Source organism: Lotus japonicus, chromosome 2 (assembly GCF_012489685.1).
Source record: "Lotus japonicus ecotype B-129 chromosome 2, LjGifu_v1.2".
Taxonomy (NCBI): domain Eukaryota; kingdom Viridiplantae; phylum Streptophyta; class Magnoliopsida; order Fabales; family Fabaceae; genus Lotus; species Lotus japonicus.
The window spans coordinates 17,739,741-17,760,275 of NC_080042.1; the positions used below are offsets into that span (position 1 = coordinate 17,739,741).

At 39.8% G+C, this 20,535-nt stretch overlaps 2 protein-coding genes across 2 annotated transcripts; both read left to right on the forward strand.

The window, feature by feature from the left end:
* The first annotated feature begins 3,104 nt into the window (after positions 1 to 3,104).
* On the forward strand, positions 3,105 to 11,158 carry LOC130737716 (E3 ubiquitin protein ligase RIE1-like). The gene is made up of 5 exons (XM_057589546.1): positions 3,105 to 3,997; positions 6,185 to 6,304; positions 6,878 to 7,010; positions 7,094 to 7,252; positions 10,804 to 11,158. The coding sequence occupies exons 1-5, from the start codon at positions 3,510 to 3,512 to the stop codon at positions 10,963 to 10,965; spliced, it is 1,062 nt and encodes a 353-aa protein (XP_057445529.1). The 5' UTR covers positions 3,105 to 3,509; the 3' UTR covers positions 10,966 to 11,158.
* A 1,574-nt stretch (positions 11,159 to 12,732) lies between these two features.
* Positions 12,733 to 13,661, forward strand: LOC130736159 (uncharacterized). Its single transcript, XM_057588004.1, has 3 exons — positions 12,733 to 12,909; positions 12,958 to 13,397; positions 13,517 to 13,661. Exons 1-3 carry the CDS (start codon positions 12,733 to 12,735, stop codon positions 13,659 to 13,661), a joined length of 762 nt encoding a protein of 253 aa, XP_057443987.1.
* The last annotated feature ends 6,874 nt before the right edge of the window (positions 13,662 to 20,535 follow it).

The window sequence follows — 20,535 nt, forward strand, 5'->3', positions numbered from 1 at the left end:
TGCCTCTGGTGCCACGATCGTGACCTCCACCGCCATCCACCAACTGCGGCTTCCATCGCTCATGACAGTATCTTGGTCTCATCCTTTCATTCCTCCAGATCTGGTTTGCTGCGGGGCGTGCCCCTGTCTTAAAGGTGTTGAACACCTGAGTTTTTGATAGTCTTGTAGCAGAGATTGCTGACGGCAGAGCCGGCAAGGTATAAGAAGTGACGTTTAAAGCTGTGAATATCAAATTTTCTCTTCTGTTTGCAGCAGATCTACTTTGGATTTGAGCTATGGAGCCGCCGCTGATCCTCCGCCACCACTGCTACTGTTCCGCTACCCTGGTTAGGGTTTGGAGACCCTGAAGGCTAGGGTTTGTCTGACCCAGTCTTTATGGGCTCAGTGCTATTGGGCCTGTTTGTTTTTGCAAGTAGTTGTTATTAACCTCCTAGCTCTAACTTTGGGTTAGGTGTAGACAGGAGTCATGAGCTCAAGTGTAAGAAACTGACTTGTAATTCTCTGTGGGCTTGCCCAACCAGTTGTACTACCCTTTTGGGTTTTGGGCCTGGCCCATGTTCTCAATGAAATGTTCACCTTTGACCAAAAAAAGTCACATCAATTGTTTGGGCGAAAGGAAAAAGTGGGTAAAGGCTCGGCTTTGAGTGTGCATATTAAAACCCATCAGCACCCCAAACTAAACCGCAAAATTTTAGGCTTTAAGTGAGCATATCTTTGTGCGGCCCATGTGAGTGAGTGTATTCATTATTCAGTAATCCTAACCGTTGTCATCTCACCTCACTTATAAATTGGTTCTTACCCTAAAAATACTTGTAACCCTAGCCACTCACACCTCACTTCTCTCCCGCCCACATCTTCCTCTCAACTCGATCTCTCAATGCGTTTAGTGTCATCCATCTCTATTCTCTACTACATGCTCGTTTCTTCTTCGTCCATAACATTACAACATTTTAGAGAAAACTACTTCTCATACTACAATTTTTGGCAAATATCTCACCTGTGTTTCCTAGTGAAGATCTCACGTACAAGCAACATACATATGTATTAAATGCTTGCTCATAAGCCATTTGAAGCTTGTTGAAGAAGAGAAGACCTAAACCCTAATTCCTCAACAGTTATATTTTCAAGAGGGACTATATAAAGGTTACAAGAATACTAGTTCACTTCTTGTATGTCTCACACGAGTTTTTCATCGCTTAAGTCTTTCATTCTTTCATTTATAATACGCTAGTGCACACTTTCAACTTAAATACTTAGCAGAAACACAAGAGCATTTAAGCTTACATGTTCTACTGTCATTTTATTAGAGAGAACTCAAAGTAGAACAACCTAACACTTTTTATCCAAGTTATGAAACCTACAGAGGCTTGGAAGAATGAATACTTATGTAAGGACAAGTCCTTGACAATACTTGTGTAAGGAGAAGTCATGTGAAAATAAACACATCGACATAATAAGGGGGTTGAATTGTGTCTTTAAAATCTTTTAGTAAACAAAAGTACTTCTTAAAAATAATTTTCAAATATTCCCCATTGTTAGTGGCAATGGATAGAGATACAGAATAATTAACAAAGGGAAACGAAAAGCGAAAGAACACGGAGATTTATACTGGTTTACCCAATGTGAGCTACATCTAGTCATTGATATCCACCAACAGTTTCCACTAATCAGCCAAGTATCAAGGAGTTCTCCTTTACAAGTACTCTCAAGGACTTCTCATTGTCAAGTCTTTTGAAGGACAACACCTTAAAAGTATTACCAAAGACTTCTCCTTGTATTCTCTAGAACTTCTTATTCTTTGGAGGAAGGATTTTCTTCTACTTTGATTCTCCGATGTAGAAAGCTTAAGCTCAATTTTATCTATAGTACTTGATTGAAATTTGACTCTTATGGATGTACCTAGAGGCTTTTACAAAGATGGATAATGTACATGTGGTTCTCTATGTATGTGGAGAGAGTACTTAACTATGCTCTTTGATTTTGTTGAAGTTGAAAATAATCAGTTCTATCTTCTCTGATATTCAAGAGTTCCTTATATACATTCTTTTTTGAGATGTTTTGAGAGAGAGAGGGATGGAGGGAGGGAGGGAAGGAGAGGGGAGGGAGGTCCTCTTTAACGTTTTTATCCCAACGTCTCTTTGCTTCCAATGGATCTTTTCTTCACTCATGCAAACGTCTCCTTACTGTGCATTTGAAATTTTACAACTTATGAAAAGGAGCACTTCTAATAAGGTGATGTGAACAATAGCCTAGAAGATTTGTATAAGTTCTCCTTTAGTAAAAAAAGACTATGTTGACAAAACTTTTGAAGTGATGAATTGCTTCTCTTTTAACGTTGTAGAGTGTTCTCTTGAAAGAAAGATGCCTTTTCAATTTCAACATACTAGAGGATTCTTCTCCTTGGCTTTGACCGTGCTACTCATATGGTGTACCATGCTTCCATTAGGTTATGTCTTCCAAAGATTATTCTTTTAGCATACTAGACATTTCGTATAACGTGTCTATGATGTAGTGTACTATGCTTTAAAAGAGTTTTGACTTTCACATATGATAAATGTCTTATATCTTTGGCATAAAATAGGTGCTTCATGTTGTATGTTGTTTGGCAGATATTCCATGCTTGTATATAGTTGAGTTCTTTCTGTTTGATATCTCGAAGATGATATGTCTTTGTAAATCTTGCTTCTTGATGATTTCTATAAATGCTTTGACTCCATGCACATTTGACAGATCTTGATGCAGACGAACATTTTGGCTTTGTGCAAATTGAATAGACAATTGAGCTTATGCAAATAGATATATTAGTCTTGTGTAAATTGAGTCCTAAGTTTTTATCCTATGTTTTTAAACAGGATAATTGTTTTTTTCCGAAGTTTTTAAATAGATAATATTTCCAAAAGCTTAAGAAAATAAAAATGATGTCTCAAAAATACGAAAAAAATAAGGGAAAAAAATATCTCAGATAATAAGATAAAATAGATATATAACATGAATTTGTAAAACTGAAAACAATTTTTGAATTTTAAAAATTGCAAAACATAAAACCATAAACCACCCCGAACTGGGCCTAAAGTTCAGAAAATAAATCATGAGCAGAGCAATGATGAAGCCTCCTCACTAGAATAGGGTTTTAGTACTAATGGGCATAACTGTCCTTCAATCCCTAGAGCTAGAACGGTAATTAGAAAGAGGTTAAAGACAAGAGATAAGTTGCAATAACACACTCCAACCGTCTGAGCTCTTCTTACCTTCAACAACCAATTTTCTCTCCTCATCCACCTTTCAACGCATCACCCAAACAATCCCTTACCCTCTTTTCAATTTCCCCTCTCTTTTCTCCATCATCACTTCACTTATATTAATACAGTTCCACTCGCACACAGTTGATTGAAATTTGAAATTGAATCACTCTAATTTCCAGTTTTCAACTCCAAACGTGTTTTCTGAAGCCTTCTCCTTTTCTCAATTTCAATTATGCAAACGCGCTCTTGGTGTCTCTAGCTTTAAGAATGTCGTCACGAACCACCGCCACGACGGAGACGCCTGAGGAGGAGCCTCAGGCACCGCTACTCCGCTCGCGCCACGACGGCGGAGGCCAGCCACCCACACTCGCGCTCCTTCTCGGTCGCGCCGTTGGCCGACGAGGCCCGTCGGTGCTGGTGCGGGAGACAGCGGCGCGCGAGCTCGAGGAGCGGCGCGCCGACTGGGGATACTCGAAGCCGGTGGTGGCGCTTGACATGTCTTGGAACATGGCGTTTGTGGTGGTATCAGCGGCGATGCTTGCCTGCACCGTCGGCGAGCAACCGAACACGCCGATCCGGCTGTGGATTGTCGGCTACGCGCTGCAGTGCCTCTTGCATGTCGTGCTGGTGTGGTTCGAGTACCGGCGTCGGAGCCGGAGGGACTCGAGGCGGCGGCGGAGGCTGGTGGAGAGCGACGCCGGAAGTACTGACGGCAGCGACAGCGATGACGGCGATGCGAACTCGTCTCGCTCCGGGTACGTTTGACTTAATTCCTATGTGGATTTTTTATTTTTATATATTTAAATTAATCTTTTCATTTTTCTTTTTATTAAGTTAGCATTTGTAGGTATTTAATTAAAAAAAAAAACATTTATACTTTGTAGCTTTGAAACTTTGCTAACAACTCAAGATTTGAGAGTCTTGGTTCATTGACATGTTAATGGAACAAAACTTAACACTAAAGGTTCAAATCAGGGGAGGGGGAGAGGGGGGAAAGGAAAATAAATGTAATTTACTGTTATATCATTTGAGTAGGTGGAAGAAAGAAAACAAATAAATCCTCAATAATCATCCTTCTCACACCTATTAAAATTAATCTCATCAGATTAATCCCTAACATAAAGAAGTCACATTTTTAGGCCTAGAGTATGACAATATCCGGCACATCACATATGCTCTTGGATACCCCACACTATCATATGTTAGGTCTAAGTAAGTTAAGCTAGGGACTGATTTGATGTGCTTGAAAACGTTAGGGATGACGTTGAGAGTTTACTTAAAAAAGCTTTAGAGTAAATGCTTGTTTAAAAGTTACGGATGACATTGAGAAACTTTAGTTAGGGACGATGTGACGCCCTGAGCTGAGAAGGGCGAGGATTGATCGCCTTCTATGTGGAGGGACGCACCACACCCGAACAAGAGGTATTCCGTGGCTGTGTAGGGATGGACTATACAGTTGAGGAGGGCATAAGAGATTTGATTGGTACTACTCATAACAACAAGTTGCAACTTCTTTTCGGGAGCCCAACTGATAAGAACTCCATGGTTAAGTGTGCTTGCCTTGGAGCAATATCGTGATGGGTGACCTCCTGGGAAGTTTTCCCGGGAAGTGCGCGAGTGAGGACAAAGCGCACTGAAAAGACTCGTGTTGTTACCGTGAGGCCAGTCGTCAGATCGGGACTGGGAAGTTTTCCCGGGAAGTGAGGCCAGTCGTCAGATCGGGACTGGGAAGTTTTCCCGGGAAGTGCGCGAGTGAGGACAAAGCGCACTGAAAAGACTCGTGTTGTTACCGTGAGGCCAGTCGTTAGATCGGGATGTTACAGACGACATTGAGAAACTTTAGTTAAAACGTCAATATGACTGACTTAGTCCGATATAAAACAGCTTTAGAGTAAATGCTTGCTTAACGTGAAGCCATGTTTGTAGTAATATAGGTTTGTCTTTGTTAATACTAATATATATAAGAACATTTTTGCAATTAAAGAAAAATAATGACGGATGTTTTAGTTAACATAGTCAATAAATTACTAAGTCTTTTTCACTCGCACCCTTCCATTCCACATGTTTGTAGGGGAGGCAAAACTTGGAGGGGGAGGTTAAGTCTTCATTCCCCCTCCTCCATATCCCTTCAACTGAATAATATCTAAAATATTAGCTTTTTTGCTATATTTGGAGCATATTGAAAGTAGAATAGGAAGAATTTCACTAAAAGATTGAACCAAAGAAAACAAAAGCGAGCGATGTTTTACATTGTTCAATTCCATCTGTGTCAAATGTTTCTTTTAGTGAGTGGTCTAATTTCAATTGTTATTGTCACTTTTAAATACTCCTTTTTATTTAAGCTCTAGTTCTACACGGGTTTGTGGGATTGCCAATAATACAGGAGAGTCGTGTCTGAGACCCTGGACCCGAGTTTTTTGCTGTGGACTACTTGAAGATATTGATGTAATATTTATATGAACTAAGTTGTTGTAAGATAAATTGATTGAGGGAGACTGAGAATCCAAGATAACTAATGGTGCGTTGCAGTTTTTCATAATGTGTTGTGTTAATATATTATTTTAGTTTTTGCAATTATTACTAGTCCTGATAAATTATTTGTTGGTAAATATCTGGTAATAATTTTAATTTTTTACATTGAAAGTTTTATGTTTGTTTTAAGATCAGTAAATGGGATCCTTCGGCTGATAATTTTGTCACAGAAGTTGTATTTCACATAATGTAATGTGAGGACTAACCACAGTCCCCAGGACAGGAGTCAGGACTACCATACACCTTAGGAGAAGGAAATAAAATTTCTGTTCCTATTCTAAGTCCCTGGCTGCTGAAGCATGTTAATTTACTTTAGTATTATCTGCGGTTTGTGGCTTATTATCATATACATATTTGAATGGCATGCAATTAAAATTCGTAGACACTGATTTTGGTCATCTGCTAAACAGATTCACAAAACGATGTGAAACAATAAATACTGGGGTTTCATTCATTTGGTGGATGGTGGGCTTTTACTGGGTTGTCTCTGGTGGTGATATGCTTATGCAGGATGCCCCACGGTTGTACTGGTAAGCCCGTTATAGTCTGATATGTACACTTGTAAACTCGCAGCATGCACATGATATTTGCTATTTGTTCAGGTGCCTGAACAATTTTCTCCTTCATAAGTCTTTTTTTCTTTGTGGGCGGGGGGAGGGGTGGGGATGTGTCTATTTACAAAATACATCACAAGCTCCTTTTCAATTATTTCTTTTGGATAATAGAAAAATGGAGAATTCGGTGATTCTTTTTTGCTAATATTCAGACATGTGTTATATTTAATAGATTTATAATTATAAAAAAATTCTTATGTACAATATTTCAAGTTAGTGAAACACTTGACTAAATATTAATCTTTACTTCAAAGAGGTTTTTCTTTTCAAATTTTTATTTAAGGCCAACTTTGAAATATGGTCCTTGAAGTGACACCCAGTTGATCCTTCAAAGAAGGAAATTGGTTTCATTAATTTTTATTGATTAGAAGAAATGGAGAAAAAAAGGTGATGTTGAGTATATCTGGGTTGGATCACAATATTTTATGGATTGTATGGTGAATTTTGTTGATGTTAATGTATGAAAATATCTGTTTTTGACTTCTGCAGGTTGGCTGTTGTTTTTCTGGCTTTTGATGTATTCTTTGCCATCTTCTGTGTTGTTTTGGCATGCTTGATTGGCATTGCTCTCTGTTGTTGCTTGCCCTGCATCATTGCTATTCTCTATGCTGTTGCTGGACAGGTATGGATAAAATAAAAATTAAATGTCAGGCAACATGTGTGCCTTCTAATTGTTTTCGTTATCTCATTTTGAGAGAAATATAGGAAGGTGCTTCAGAAGCAGATCTTAGTATACTTCCGAAATACAGATTTCAAATACTAAACAATGAGGAAAAGCCTAGTGGTGGAGCCGGATCAATGGTTCCCACAGAAACCAGCAGTGCTTACTTGGCAAATGAAAGAACACTTTTACCTGAGGATGCGGTATGCTTTCCTTAAACAAATAATTTATTTCAGTCTAGTGTTTACTACTTCTGAAGAATAGAAATGAATGGTTCCCTAATTTTCTATTTTGGTCACAGCACATAGAAGTTCATACTTTAGCTCAATGTGTTTGTATGTATGTGAATCTAGTTATCCAAAGGGGAAGGTAACTAATCAAATTTCTACATCTGAGTGCTGATATTGCCTTTGCAGACTTCATATAGTAGGTTCCGGAAGGCTTATTTTGGTTTGCATTTGTGAACTAATTTATAAAATATGTGGTTTAGAAATTTGAGAAAAAACTAAGACGTTTAAATTTGAGTCAAAGAAACAACTGCTGGAGTTATGTCCTTTTTTTAGTAAGTTTAATTTAGAAGCTACAAAGAGGTTACAACTTTTTATTTTTAAAGAGCTAGAGGTACAACCTTGGGCAATATTATTATTATTATTGTTGTTGTTGTTGTTTTAATAAGTTTGATGTAGAACTATGAATCACGAACGCATGTCTCTAAAGAACATTGACACTCGTACTTTACGTGTCAGACACCTTTTTGTGGTGTCTGAGTAAATTTTTTTTCTACGGCTTGCACACTTTGAGCCAACATCTCTTGTTGGCTGGACACTTGAAAGACATTGATGATATAGTGGGAATGAGTTTAGATCACTTGATGAGAGTGAAATTCTTCAAGTTGCTAATTTATTATTTGATGAACCAGAGCTAGAGTCTACTCTAGGGTTTAGGCTTATCAAAAAAAAAAAGCTAGAGTCTAATTTTTTTTTCTTTTTCGATGATGATGATTAAGAGGGAGGAGAAAACCGATAGATAGATATTAGCTCTTTCTTTATGGGACACAATGTTTACTACTTTACTCTGTAAAATTAAAATGAGCGCATAAGAAGTTGTTTTATTCTTTCTTTTCTATAAATAGACTAACTTGTCTTGATTTTGAGAAGGTGGATAATGTGAGAGGAGTGTGTTATAGTGAGAGGTGAGAGCATTAAATAATAGCCATTGGATTAGCAGATATGGTTCAGATTTAAACCCCACTTTAAAATTGCACTACTCTATTTCACCCACGCCTTCTATCTTCTTCTCCTCTCTCTCACTCTCACTCTTACAGTCTTACTATTAAAAGATCTTCTCCCACCCACTTAATATTTTTTTAATAGATTTCAGTTTTCATAGACTGTAATCGTTAGGATCTGAAAAAATCCTAACAGCCAAATGATAGAAAAATAAGGATAAAGGATAATTTTTGGTATTTTTATTATAAAAAATGGGAAATAGGGCTGGTTCTTCTAATAGGGCTGGTTCCCTTCACAACTCAATAATTCAATTCCATAATCTAACCTAATGAAGGAGCTCTTATTTATAATAGACTAATCCTAGACTTGAACCTAAGAAATAAAGATAGATTGCCAAAATAAAAGATAATCCCTAAAATAAAAGATACTCCAAATCTAAAGACAACCCAACCCCAAAATAAAAGATCTTTTAAGATAGACTCTAAAACTTAAAAAATAAATAATAAAAAAATCTAAATCCCTAATAATTAGGTCCTAACAATACTCCCCTCCAAAAATCAACCTTGTCGTCATGGTTGGAAGCTAGCAGACTAGACAAAAGCTTCTCCTCCTAGATCCCATTGTAAGCGGCAATCATGGTAAAACGCCAAATCAGCAAGTGCCCATATGTCAATGTGCGGCGGCATTGGAGGAGGTCGCTTGGTAAAGACCCATAGCGCCATCAACGATGAGAACCCAGTCACATCAATCGAAGGAACACCCAAGTTCATGGTCGTGCGAGTCTACATGGATGAACACATTGACACTGGAACGTGCGTCAATGATTGTGTTGAACCTCTTCAACCCAAGAAACTTTCTGATGTTCAATCAATGTCACCCAATTCCATGTTTTGAACACAGAAAGTCATAGTTGTTAGAATGCCTTCAACTTTTGTCTTGTTCTCTGCCCTTCGATGACAATCAAGCTTCAACTCCTCCTCGGGTTCATCTCCTTCCAACATAATACTAGCCACCATTCCCGCTCTGGTATGAGAAGGCGGGGGAAAAGAAACCTCTAGAGCGAGAGGTTGTTCTTCAGCAAGATGAAATTCCTCATCGACATCCCGAGCAATCACCATGGCACGAAGGAACGCAATCTATACGAACCAGTAGTCTGAGACCCGCCATAAAATACCCCAACAAAAGTTCTTAAGAAAGATTAGGTACTTGGGCCACCAAAGCTTCAAATTTTCTCCCTTAAGCATCAACTGTACCTCTCTATCTGAGAGTTTTCAACCTGTGGCAAATGTTACCGTTGCTGCCGTGACCAAAACATCAAAGCAAGAGTGGGATCAATGAATTCCAAGTAAGATCGGGAGTTTGACAACAGCAGAATCGAAATCAATGAGCAGCTTCCCCTTCCATGCAGAGGAATGCAAATTGCATCTTGTGTCCCTCCGAACGATGCAAGACACCGGATCCACCCCCTTCAAACAATGGAAGGTCGACTTGAGTCCAAAAAGGAGGATCCATGGCGGTCAAAACCCAAAACGGCGGATGAACAGTCTTTGAAAAGTACACGGATGAACAATGACTATGAGCAGTGCACGACTGAACAGAGACTGTGAGGGTGTGTTAGGTACCAGAAACAGAGTAAGAATTAGGAACTGGAAATACTATATTAGCACTGAATCCTCTGGAATGAACCCAGAAGCAGTGTTTTCCGAGAATATGGAAAGAGGAAAATAACATGAGCAAATTAGAGAGTGCTCAATCTCCCCCAAGTCCTAGCCAAATTCAGCCTAGGAGATTCTCTCTCCATAACTAACATATATTCCCTAAGGCTGATTTCTCTATGGTCCCCCCCTCACCCACATGGGTGCTGCCACCTCATCAGGTGGTTATTTTGAAATGCTAGCTTCTAGAAGGTGCTGTCATCAGGGACAGCTTGCCCCTGCTTGGGCCTCGTAGCATAAACCTTTCCAAATCTGGGCCTGGTAACCGGGTCTGTATCAGGGTGTTTGGGGAAGGCGGCAGGTGCGGTAGTGGCAAAGAGATCCTTTAAAACGACTGGGTGGAAGTGGATGGGCTGCGTGGTAGATGCATAGGATATCCGACAGATGTGGTAGAGGCAAAGAGGAAGGGAAGGTTGGACCAATTGTTTGGATCTGAAAAATCCTAAAAGGCAAACGATAGAAAAATAAGGATAAAGGATAATTTTTTGGTATCTTTATTATAGAAACTGGGAAATAAAAGATAAACAAGAACTTAGAGGCTGTTACTTCATGGCAGAGGTGATCCTTCATGCAAGAACTTGGTGGCTAGTATTATGTTGTTAATACTGTAATAGTACTGTTATTTCATGCAAGATTGAAAGCTTGTATTTGTTCCTTTTAGAATATTATTTCATTAATTTGAGAAAAAAATCTGCTATCGTTGAATAGGAATATAGAACATTTTATTTTGAACTGAAAAAAAGACTGCTAAGTTTCAACTTAATTTTCAGGAGAGTTTATTTTTTAAAATTTTTGCTGTTTTCTTTTCAGGAATGCTGTATATGCCTCTGTTCATATGAGGACGGAGTAGAGCTCCATGCTCTTCCCTGCAATCATCATTTCCATGCTTCATGCATAGTAAAATGGCTAAAGATGAATGCAACTTGTCCCCTTTGCAAGTACAATATTCTCAAGGGAAACGAACAGGTATAACAGAAAAAGACGACCCTACTGGCTATTTTCACAGATATTGTGTATATGTAAATATAATTTATCAAGACAAGAAATAGTTGACCTTTTCCCAACTTTCTCGGTTTTGGTCATTGTTTTTGTAATTGTGTCTGTAGAGAAAAGATATAGATCATTTGTTAATGAATAAGCTAGCGACTTCGTCAATTGAGTATTATTTCGTCCTATTTGAAAGTTGACCAATATGTGGATTGTTTTCTTAGTTTTGGACAGACAAAATTGTTTCATTTGCTACAGGAAACGAATAATGACAGGTTTTATGAATTTTGTATGGTGCTAAAATTTCCTGTTGTTTTATTTTCTGTAAACAGTAAATTTCCACTTGTCTCGTATGCACATTGTTCCCGCAAACAAATAATTACTACTTTAGAATATAAAAAATTACAAATTACAAATTATTTTTTTATTCTATTTAATTTAATAAAATGTAGAAAATAAAATAAGTGAAAATTAATATTATATTTTTTTAGATGATAAAATACTTGAGTGAAATTAAATTATTTATAATAATTTTAATATTAATATTCATATAGATATTAATGTGAAAATAAAGTAATGTTAAATATAAAAAGAATTATACAAGTATGTCATTTTACAATTTCAGCTTGTTCAAAAGCTAGTTTTTTCAAACATTTTTGTTCTAATTACGTAGCTTTTAGCTATCAGCTAGCTTTTCATCTTTCAGCTAGGTGTGCCAAACATAGCCTTAAGAGATGAAAGACACACGACCAGATAAATAGGAGGGGGGGGGGGCTTGGTTGGGGGGTTTACACTTACACAATACTTTTTTTTTTATAGACAATAAGAATTATATTGAATAGAAGTACAAGGGTTACTTTAACCCAATACAAATAGAAAGATGAAGAGATATATAGATAAGCTAAAAGATTACATGTACAAAAACAAAGACCCTACCAATGCTGAAACTAACCCACCTAATACCGTCTTGAAAATAGACTTTACAAAACATGCCTCATTAAAACCTTACTAGGATAAAACCCTTTTGGGAAAACCTAGAAAGGAAAAAGAGTACCTATTTTGAAAAGTCAAGAGGATATTTTCGAGGAAGTTTACAAAAAAAAAATCTAACAACTCACCCCAAACCCAGCTGCCAAGCCGTTCAGAAGTTAATTCACCAACGAATGAATCCCATATAATTATTGAGAATTGTTATTCAGACCCCCCCCTATTCAGACCCCTCAAAATTGGCGAATTGTCCAAAATGCCCATGTTTAAAAAAAAACTTCTCACTTTCCTCACTAACTCCCCCCCCCCTCAACCCCTCCCCCAAACACATTTCACTCATTCAAAATCTCCCTCCCTCTCTCACACATATCCTCCACTGCCTCCGCCGGCCGCCGCCAACGCCAGCTACACCGCAACCGTGTGGAGTTGCCTCCACCCCCATCACCACCTTCTGCTGCCAACAACCCAACATTCTTCCCGGAACCCAGGTTCGTTACGCGACCCAGCCCATTCTGTTATGGTTTTGATCGCACCTTGTAGATGCGTCTGTGTCGTAGCTTGAAGGTGCGTGTTTAGAATGCACGCACCTTAAGGGTGCGCTTGATACGCACCCTTAAGGGGTGACACAGACGCATCCTGAACGTGCGTCATAGACCCTTATCTGTCAAAGCTTCAATGCTATGTTTTTGTTATGTTTTGAGTCTTATGTTTCCAATGTTGGTTCAGATATGGCAAGAACAAAGAATTTGAATGTGCCACCGGCCAATGAAAGGAGAATCCCCCCCCCCCACGACATCGGTACGTAAGGAGCGTGCAACCGCTGCCCTACCAAAGAAAGAAGAAGCATGTAAAAGGCGTGACGAGGCAACCCGTAAAAGGCGTGCATGTAGTGCAACGACTGCTGTCACTGCAGTACAGGAGCCTGAGCCTGAACTTGAACAAGTACAGGAGCCTGAACCTGAAGATGATGATATGGTTGATGCAGAATAGGGTTCTGGTCAAGGAGAGGAGGATAGTTCTGGTGAAGAAGAGGATGAGGGTTCTACTGAGGAGGAGGAGGAGGAAGAGGAGGATGAAGAGGATGGCGGGCATACACAAGCAGATCAAGGTGAGGAAGATGATGATGATGACATATTCTTTCTTGGGGGGCCTTATGACAATACCTTGCTGAAGAGCTTCAAGCAACATATGTCACTGGAGGTGTGGAAGCATTACAAGAAACCTGCTGAAGTGCTTGATAGGGGTGTCTTGAAAACCTACCACCATGGGAATGCTATGCTTGGGAATGATAAGAAGAAGCATAAGGATGTGTTAAAATGCTTTTCGACTTATGTAAAGAGAAGGGTTGTGGCTGCTGGTCTATTGCCTTTGTTGACATGCAACCTTCTCTCTGTTGACAAGACCATGCTAGCAGCGTTTGTGGAGAGATGGTAGCCGGATACATCCTCTTTCCATATGCCATTTGGGGAGATGACCATCACACTGGATGATTACAGGCATGGATATTTGAGCACTTCCCCGCTTCATTGTTTGATAGAAACCTGAACAGGAAATACAGTGAGAAAGACCCGCGAGCTTGCAAATGGGTCACCAAGAGGGGGACTGTGGACCTGCATGCGAAGAGGCTAATCCTAGATGACCTTAGGGATAACAATGTTATATGGACTCCATATGACGAGCATAGAGTGGATTAGCCCTTTCAGCAGGAGTGTCTTTACAGTGGGTGGATTCGGCATTCAGGCATCCAATTGTTCTGTATTGGTAACATGTAACATTTACTGTTTTAATGTTTCTGTTTTGAATGAAACGTTTCTGTTGCAGAGTTCCTTTCTCATCGCACACTCAGGGTGCGTCTCAATCGCATCCTTATGATGCGTCTAAGACGCACCATGAGAGTGCGACGTGTAACACCCAAACAATGTTCCATGCCAGGGTCCCTGTACACGACACAAGTTCTGAATTAATCGCACTCTCAAGGTGCGTGTTAGACGCTTCTACATGGTGCGTTGCAGACGCTCCTTGGAGCAGCGTCTAAGACGCACCCTGAGAGTGCGATTTGCAACTCGAAACCAGAACCAGATATGAAACAGAAACACGATGAAACAAATATGAACATAATCATATACAAGAAAAGGACTTTATTCATAATTTTTTGATGATAAATTACAAAGTTTTCGAACATACAAGTACAATGACCCTTAGACCCTAAGTCCTAACCCTAGTACTTGACATATACAAGTACAATGACCCACCCACATATGGGATGCAATCAGAAGGGAGTCTTCTTCTTCTTCAGGTCCTCTTCCTTGGCTTCTGAGCTCCTCTTCCTTGTCTTCTCCTCCTCGGCATCCAGGATGGATCTAGTGCAGCCACCTGAGCCTGGGTGAGCCTTGATGTTTCCATCACAACCTCACACCGCCGGAGGGCATTTTCTACGGGAGCGTGGACCTATTCTATTTAGCAACTTTGAGTACTTTGAACAAGCAAGGATGAGCAAGGATGATCACCCCTACATTAGCAACTTTGGCACTCTAAATTTGAAATTTCACTTTCAAAGTACTCAAAGTTGCTAATGTTGGGGATAACATCTACATAATCCCCAACCACTCAAAACCCCCTAAAAATAAGACATAAGAAAAGTATAGAAGAGGGGAGGAAGAAGAGAGATTTTGTGTGAAAAATGAAGGATTGGGAAGCCCTTTTTATAGAGCTGCGGTGACCTAGGTTGTAACGACGCACTTAATGACTCACTTAATGAGTTTTACCGGTTGTTGACTCATGGTCAATGGTCGGTGCGTTGTACACGCACTCTCAAAGTGCGTCACCAGCGCATCCTCAGTGTGCGTCCGTGTCGCATTCTAAAAATGAGGTTCAAACTGCGACCATCACGCTAGTTAAAGGTGCATTCGAAAGGGGTAATTTCGGGTTTTAGAAATTTCCTTCGGTCTAAATAGGGGTGGGGGGGGGGGGTCTGAATAAAAATTCCCAACCATAATTATTTGATCAATATTGCCAATCAAACAAATAGCTCCCACCGGCTGAAAAACAAAAGCAAGGCCCAATGTCAAAGAACAATAATCAGGCACCCACCTACTGGGGATGAACTTGAATTTAATTCCAACAGGGTCCAAGCTTAGCACAACCATCAATATTACCACATCTTCCCACGATACCTTCATAAAGGTCCGACCCAGAGTGCAAAATTAATATTTCCCTTCAGTCCTCAAACCTTCAAAAGCAAGAAAAAACCAAGCTGTCCACAGATAATAAAACCACCAATTTGTAACCATTTTATACTTCCTGTCCAGACCTTGGAAAATAACCATGAGATGAGCAACTTCTTTCCTTGGATAAAACAACGAATTCCAACTACACACAGAAGCTGCTGAAATCTCCACTACAAATCATCCAGACATGCCATTGGTTCACTCAACCATTCTGACACAGCATGAGTAAAGTTTCTACTTTTGGATTTCATCCAAAGCCATGCTTTCAAGCGAGCTTGCTCATAACAGTCTGTCAAATTAAAAGCCTCCCTACTGAAAATCTTTGCATTCCGCTTCACCCTTAGTTAGTATATATCTGTTGTGACTTTTCTGATTATACTACTCATGCTTTTGGACAGGCCTTGCAAAATAATGGATGAATCTGTCGCGTCCCCCTCCTGAAGTGACGACTTCACCTTACTCCATCACTTAGGAGTGAGCACGCAACATAATTTTGGGTGGCTTTTTTTTTTTCTACTTACTATTATCTTGTCAGGTCGGGATCGCAAGAGTAAGGGTTACACGAGCATTCCCTTTTCATCCCCAGGCATTTCGACCTCCTAACCTAAGACTACGGAGAATAATAATACGAACCACACAGATCATACATAACATGCATAGTTGGTGGGCGGATCCACCGCATAAGTCTACAAATAGAAAGACAACACATAGAGAGGACATAGCGCACTCAAGCACATAGTCTGGTACAGGTAATCAAAATACAGAAAGGAAACATAGATCATCATCATCATCAGAAACTCGGACCATGGCTTCATCCCCTCGAATCTTCCTCCTCCGGATCCTTCTCACTGACTCCCCCGCTGGCTGCTGGCACTGACCCTGGCTCGGCTGTCGGACCCTGCTTTGACTCCCTGACTCCGGATGTCTCGCCTCTCCGAAATCTGCGACGGTAAATCCTGGCATCTCGGGAGAATCTAGGGGATCTCACTCGCTTGCGGGCCGTGACCCGAAAGCAAGACAAGTTCCTCCGGGGTGGAGGAGATCCCATAAACTCCTGGGTCTGCGGAACTCTCTGATCTGGGGATCCCTGTGGGCTCACCACGGTGACTGGTACTGCTGGGATAGGCTCTTCGGTCTCCATAGGCTCGCCTGCCTGTGGGTATGGCACCTGTGGACTGCCTGGACTCTGCGGACCACCGTGCCGAGCATGGGTCGGCAGAAAGAATGAGAACACCATAGGGAGTGTCACTGGGAAACCGATATGTCCTGCTCCTGGATCCCTGCACCACAAAATCGTGAGTCCCTGATAAAAGCAGTATCCGGTAACTGGGTCAACATGCCAGCCAGCACGGGACGGGAAATCAACGTGGATCGCGAGGACTGGAGGGAAGCTCATTGTCACACCTGCTATCTGCTTTTATAAAAATAAGTGCAAGGGTGAGTCATACGCAACTTGCACAATAATACACATCAGATAAGATAAGCATTAAAACATAAGCCAACATATCATTAAATACAAACATGTTAGCAAACACAAGTAGTAATGCAAAGATGATTAATTCTGCCTTATATCTCTGTCCTTCGAATTGACTTCTCTCACTACTTCGTAGGAAATGGTGAGTTCATTGCCAACCTTTTTAATTTATTTTCTTTTATCATGTGATGAGTATGTTTTAAGGGCCCGAAGCTATTGCTTCGTTATCTTCAGAAAGTCGTCTCGGGAACATGGACACTCCTTACAGTCCACTCTTTACCGGACAATGATCGCTCAGTAGCTCACAGACAGAAGTACACGACTATGAGGTCCTTGTTACATCACATCAGGCCGGCCTTTCCGGGACCCTGCCGGTAGCTGATGGAGAGGTAGGGCCATCGCGTAAATCCCGGGTCAATTCATCCCTGAACATGACCACCTTTGGCGTCTCTGTATTCCCACTCTCTTAGTTGTAGTGACAGTACTTTCCTACCACTTATTGCTCCTTAAGTGTATTTTCAAATATCAATCATCTCCCCCTTATACTTCCATTAAGTTTCTAATAAATTAGAAACAAGCATCTGCTGCCTACTTGGAGTAAGTACACCATAGTAATTTTTAGAGGTGGGATCTTTAATAAGATCAAGTAGTTCTAGGAATACAAGCGGGAGTTCTAATTCGCTGTTTAATGGTTATGTACTTTTTAAATTCCTTAAAGAAAAGGGCTCACTTGCCTACTCTATTATCATTATTCAATTATTTACTCTAACTATCCTAGGGTAATCCTAAGGTGTTATAGGTAGGTCGATTTCCAAAAGCAAGTATCGATAACTCATTAAATTGGGGATTATCTTTTCCGTCTTCTCACTACCTCAGATGCTTCAACGTATCAGAGACAATCCTGATACCATGCCATTCATAATCCTAAGTATCACTATATCCCATAGTGTACTATCATCCCTTTCTACTGTGCATCACTTCAAGCATGAAACACAATCACAGCAATTCAGCACAACATTTCATCCATTATTCATTCTTCAAGCAAAGCATCCAATCATGCATCCGATAACATATAAGCAATTAATAATATGCTTTCTATTGTAATATCGTTTAACTTATAAGTTGTGTACCAAGACAAGGTCTTGTATAACCCCCTTACCTTTAACCTTTACCAATAGAGGATCGAGTATGTCTGAGATAGCTCCCTCTGCATCATTGATTATGCTTGGGTCAAGATAGGCTAATCGAGGCATTAAATCGTTCGTTATTATTATTATTATTATTATTATTATTATTATTATTATTATTCCCTTTTAGCTATCGAACTAGCGTCATTCTAACTTAACCTTGGTCTCAACTAACTAGGGTGTGACCTATATTTTGTATGTCCATTAATCTGACCTAATTAGTTTTAAGTCACCAAATTATCTACTTAGTTTAATTACTAATTAAAACTACAACTTAATCATCTAGTCATATTATACAACTAATTTCAGTTTCAAATAATCAATTCCTATAATTCTTTTTTATGACATCATCTCTGTCCTCATGTCCTATATCATCATTAATCTCTGTCTCTATTATTTCTAAGTCATTAATCTATTAATCTAACTTAAGCTAAAATATTCCTACTTAATTATTCTAATTACTTAAGCCATATTATGCAAATTAATTCTACAACTAAGCTACAACTTCTAAGTCTTCACCTAATCATGATTCTAGTGATTTTAGGTTCTGTTAAGTTCACTTTACTGCTATCAGCTTATTCTTAGGTTCAGAATCACTTATTTTAAGCACTTAATTCAAAGTCTACTTGCAAACTAAGAAATTCATAAACTGAGCCTAATGCTAAATCTAATAGTCCATTCCTATAGTTTTCTACCTTCTGAGTTCAATGGAATCATCAATTTTAGCTTCTGGGCACTCTAACAGTGCCAATTCACGATTTCAGAGGCTGCCCACAAGGTGAAATTGGGGCTTTCCTCTTCAGGGCTCTATTTCTACAATTAGCTATCCTAAAAGTTCCTATGACGTTCCAGAAGCATAAACTAATCCAGTTTGCAGGCCAATTCACTCTCAGAAGCTCAACCCGATAGCCTCTTCGAGCTTCAAAGACCTTGGATCGGTTCTCATTGATTCCTAACGATTCGTGGCTCTAAACTAGTCTAAAGCTTCCTATCTATGTCCTAAGATGCTTAAGGGATCAATTTGGATCGAAAATGAGCTAAAACGAGCGAGTTGCAGAAGCTTACTCGCCGGAGACGATGATGCTCGCCAGAGAAGATGATCGGCGGGTTGAAAAACGTGACCGCCGTGCTACTCCGGGTGTAAGATCAAGGTTTGATCAGTGGTTGCATTTCTATGTTTTGATGATTACAATTAAGGTTTGTGATGATGAACAATTGTGGTACCCTAACGTTTGTCTTTTTAAGATGTGACAAACAGGTTCTGAATCTGACCCAAGACTATCTATTCAGAAGAAGAAGAACCAAGGGATACTAAAAGGAGAGCTCTAAAGCATACCATGTTCGTTCAGAACAGTGGCATATCCTTCAGAAGTTCTGAAGATGCAAACTCTCAAGAGGATCTGAAGAACCAGAGTCAGAAGTTCTGAAGACCAGATGTTCCAGTGGAACGGTCCAGAAGCAGAAGACTCAAGTTCTGAAGACCTGCAAGAAGTTGGTTATGAAGACCCAAGCTATTCTAGCTCTGACGTTCAGAAGTTCTGAGGAACTTGTTCAGAAGCAGAAGTTGCAAGGTCAGAAGAATCCAAGCTTCAGTCTGACAAGGATCAGAAGCTTCACCAACGTTCATCTGAAGCTTTCAGATCTCAAGTCAACTGGTGAAAGGACAGGTCGCTATCATAGTACAACATCGTACAAGTCACAGTCTGTCCACCACCTACCTCGTGCAGCCTTGCAGTCTGATTTTACAAGATTGCCACTCCAACGGATAAAACCCTAGCAACGGCTACATCACAAGTCTTGGAGTATATAAAGGCTGAAGAAAGAAGAAAGAGACTAAGAAACTTTGCTGAAATCATTCAACATTTACAAACCAATCTCTTAGCAATATTTCTTCACTGTTCTTAAACATCTGAGTTTACTATTAGCTTTTTAGAAGCACTCATTGTAAACCCGAAACCTTTTACACTTCATTGTAAAGTTCCTTAAGAGACCAAGGTTGGTCGGATCTTGAGAGGACTGAATCAAGGTTGATTCAGTGTTTTAGCTAGTCTTAAGAGGATCGGTAGATCAGATTCTTAAGAGGATACTAGTGAGAAAATCAGTGTATTGTTAGTCACTTAGCAGGTAGCAAAGTGCAGCTGTAACACTCATTGATTTTAGTGAATTGCCTTCATCAGAAGAAGGAAGAAATCACCTTCACAGGTGGACTGGATTAGCTTGAGCTTTTATCTCAAGTGAACCAGGATAAAATACTTGCGTGTTTTACTTCTTATCCTTAAGCACTTAGTTCTTATCCTTGAGTTTTGAAAAGTTTCAAAAGTATACCCTTTGTTCAAAAACTCTATTCAAACCCCCCCTTTCTAGTGTTTTTCGCACCTTCAATTGGCATCAGAGCTCCGGTTCTGATTTAAACACCTAACAGTGTTCAGTGATCCAGAACCTGGTGTGAAAAACAAACAGTGGCCCAAGCCAATACTTCCGCTGACAACAACAACAACAACAACAATCAACTCAGAGCACCAATCTTTGGTGGTGAAAAGTTTGAGTACTGGAAAGATAGAATAGAATGTTATTTCCTTGGCACTGACCCAGATCTCTGGGATATGGTCATTGAAGGCTATACTGATCCAGTAGATGCTTCAGGAGTGAAGATCCCTCGTTCTGAAATGACTGACGCTCA

Bases quoted from the DNA above. Each gene is read 5' to 3' on its own strand.
- LOC130737716 (XM_057589546.1), top strand. From the start codon at position 3,510: ATGTCGTCACGAACCACCGCCACGACGGAGACGCCTGAGGAGGAGCCT. The intron at 6,305-6,877 runs GTAAGCCCGTTA...TGACTTCTGCAG, and splicing joins GATGCCCCACGGTTGTACTG to GTTGGCTGTTGTTTTTCTGG. The intron at 7,253-10,803 runs GTATGCTTTCCT...TTTTCTTTTCAG, and splicing joins CACTTTTACCTGAGGATGCG to GAATGCTGTATATGCCTCTG.
- LOC130736159 (XM_057588004.1), top strand. From the start codon at position 12,733: ATGAAAGGAGAATCCCCCCCCCCCACGACATCGGTACGTAAGGAGCGT. The intron at 12,910-12,957 runs GTACAGGAGCCT...GATGCAGAATAG, and splicing joins CTGAGCCTGAACTTGAACAA to GGTTCTGGTCAAGGAGAGGA. The intron at 13,398-13,516 runs GTAGCCGGATAC...AAACCTGAACAG, and splicing joins GCAGCGTTTGTGGAGAGATG to GAAATACAGTGAGAAAGACC.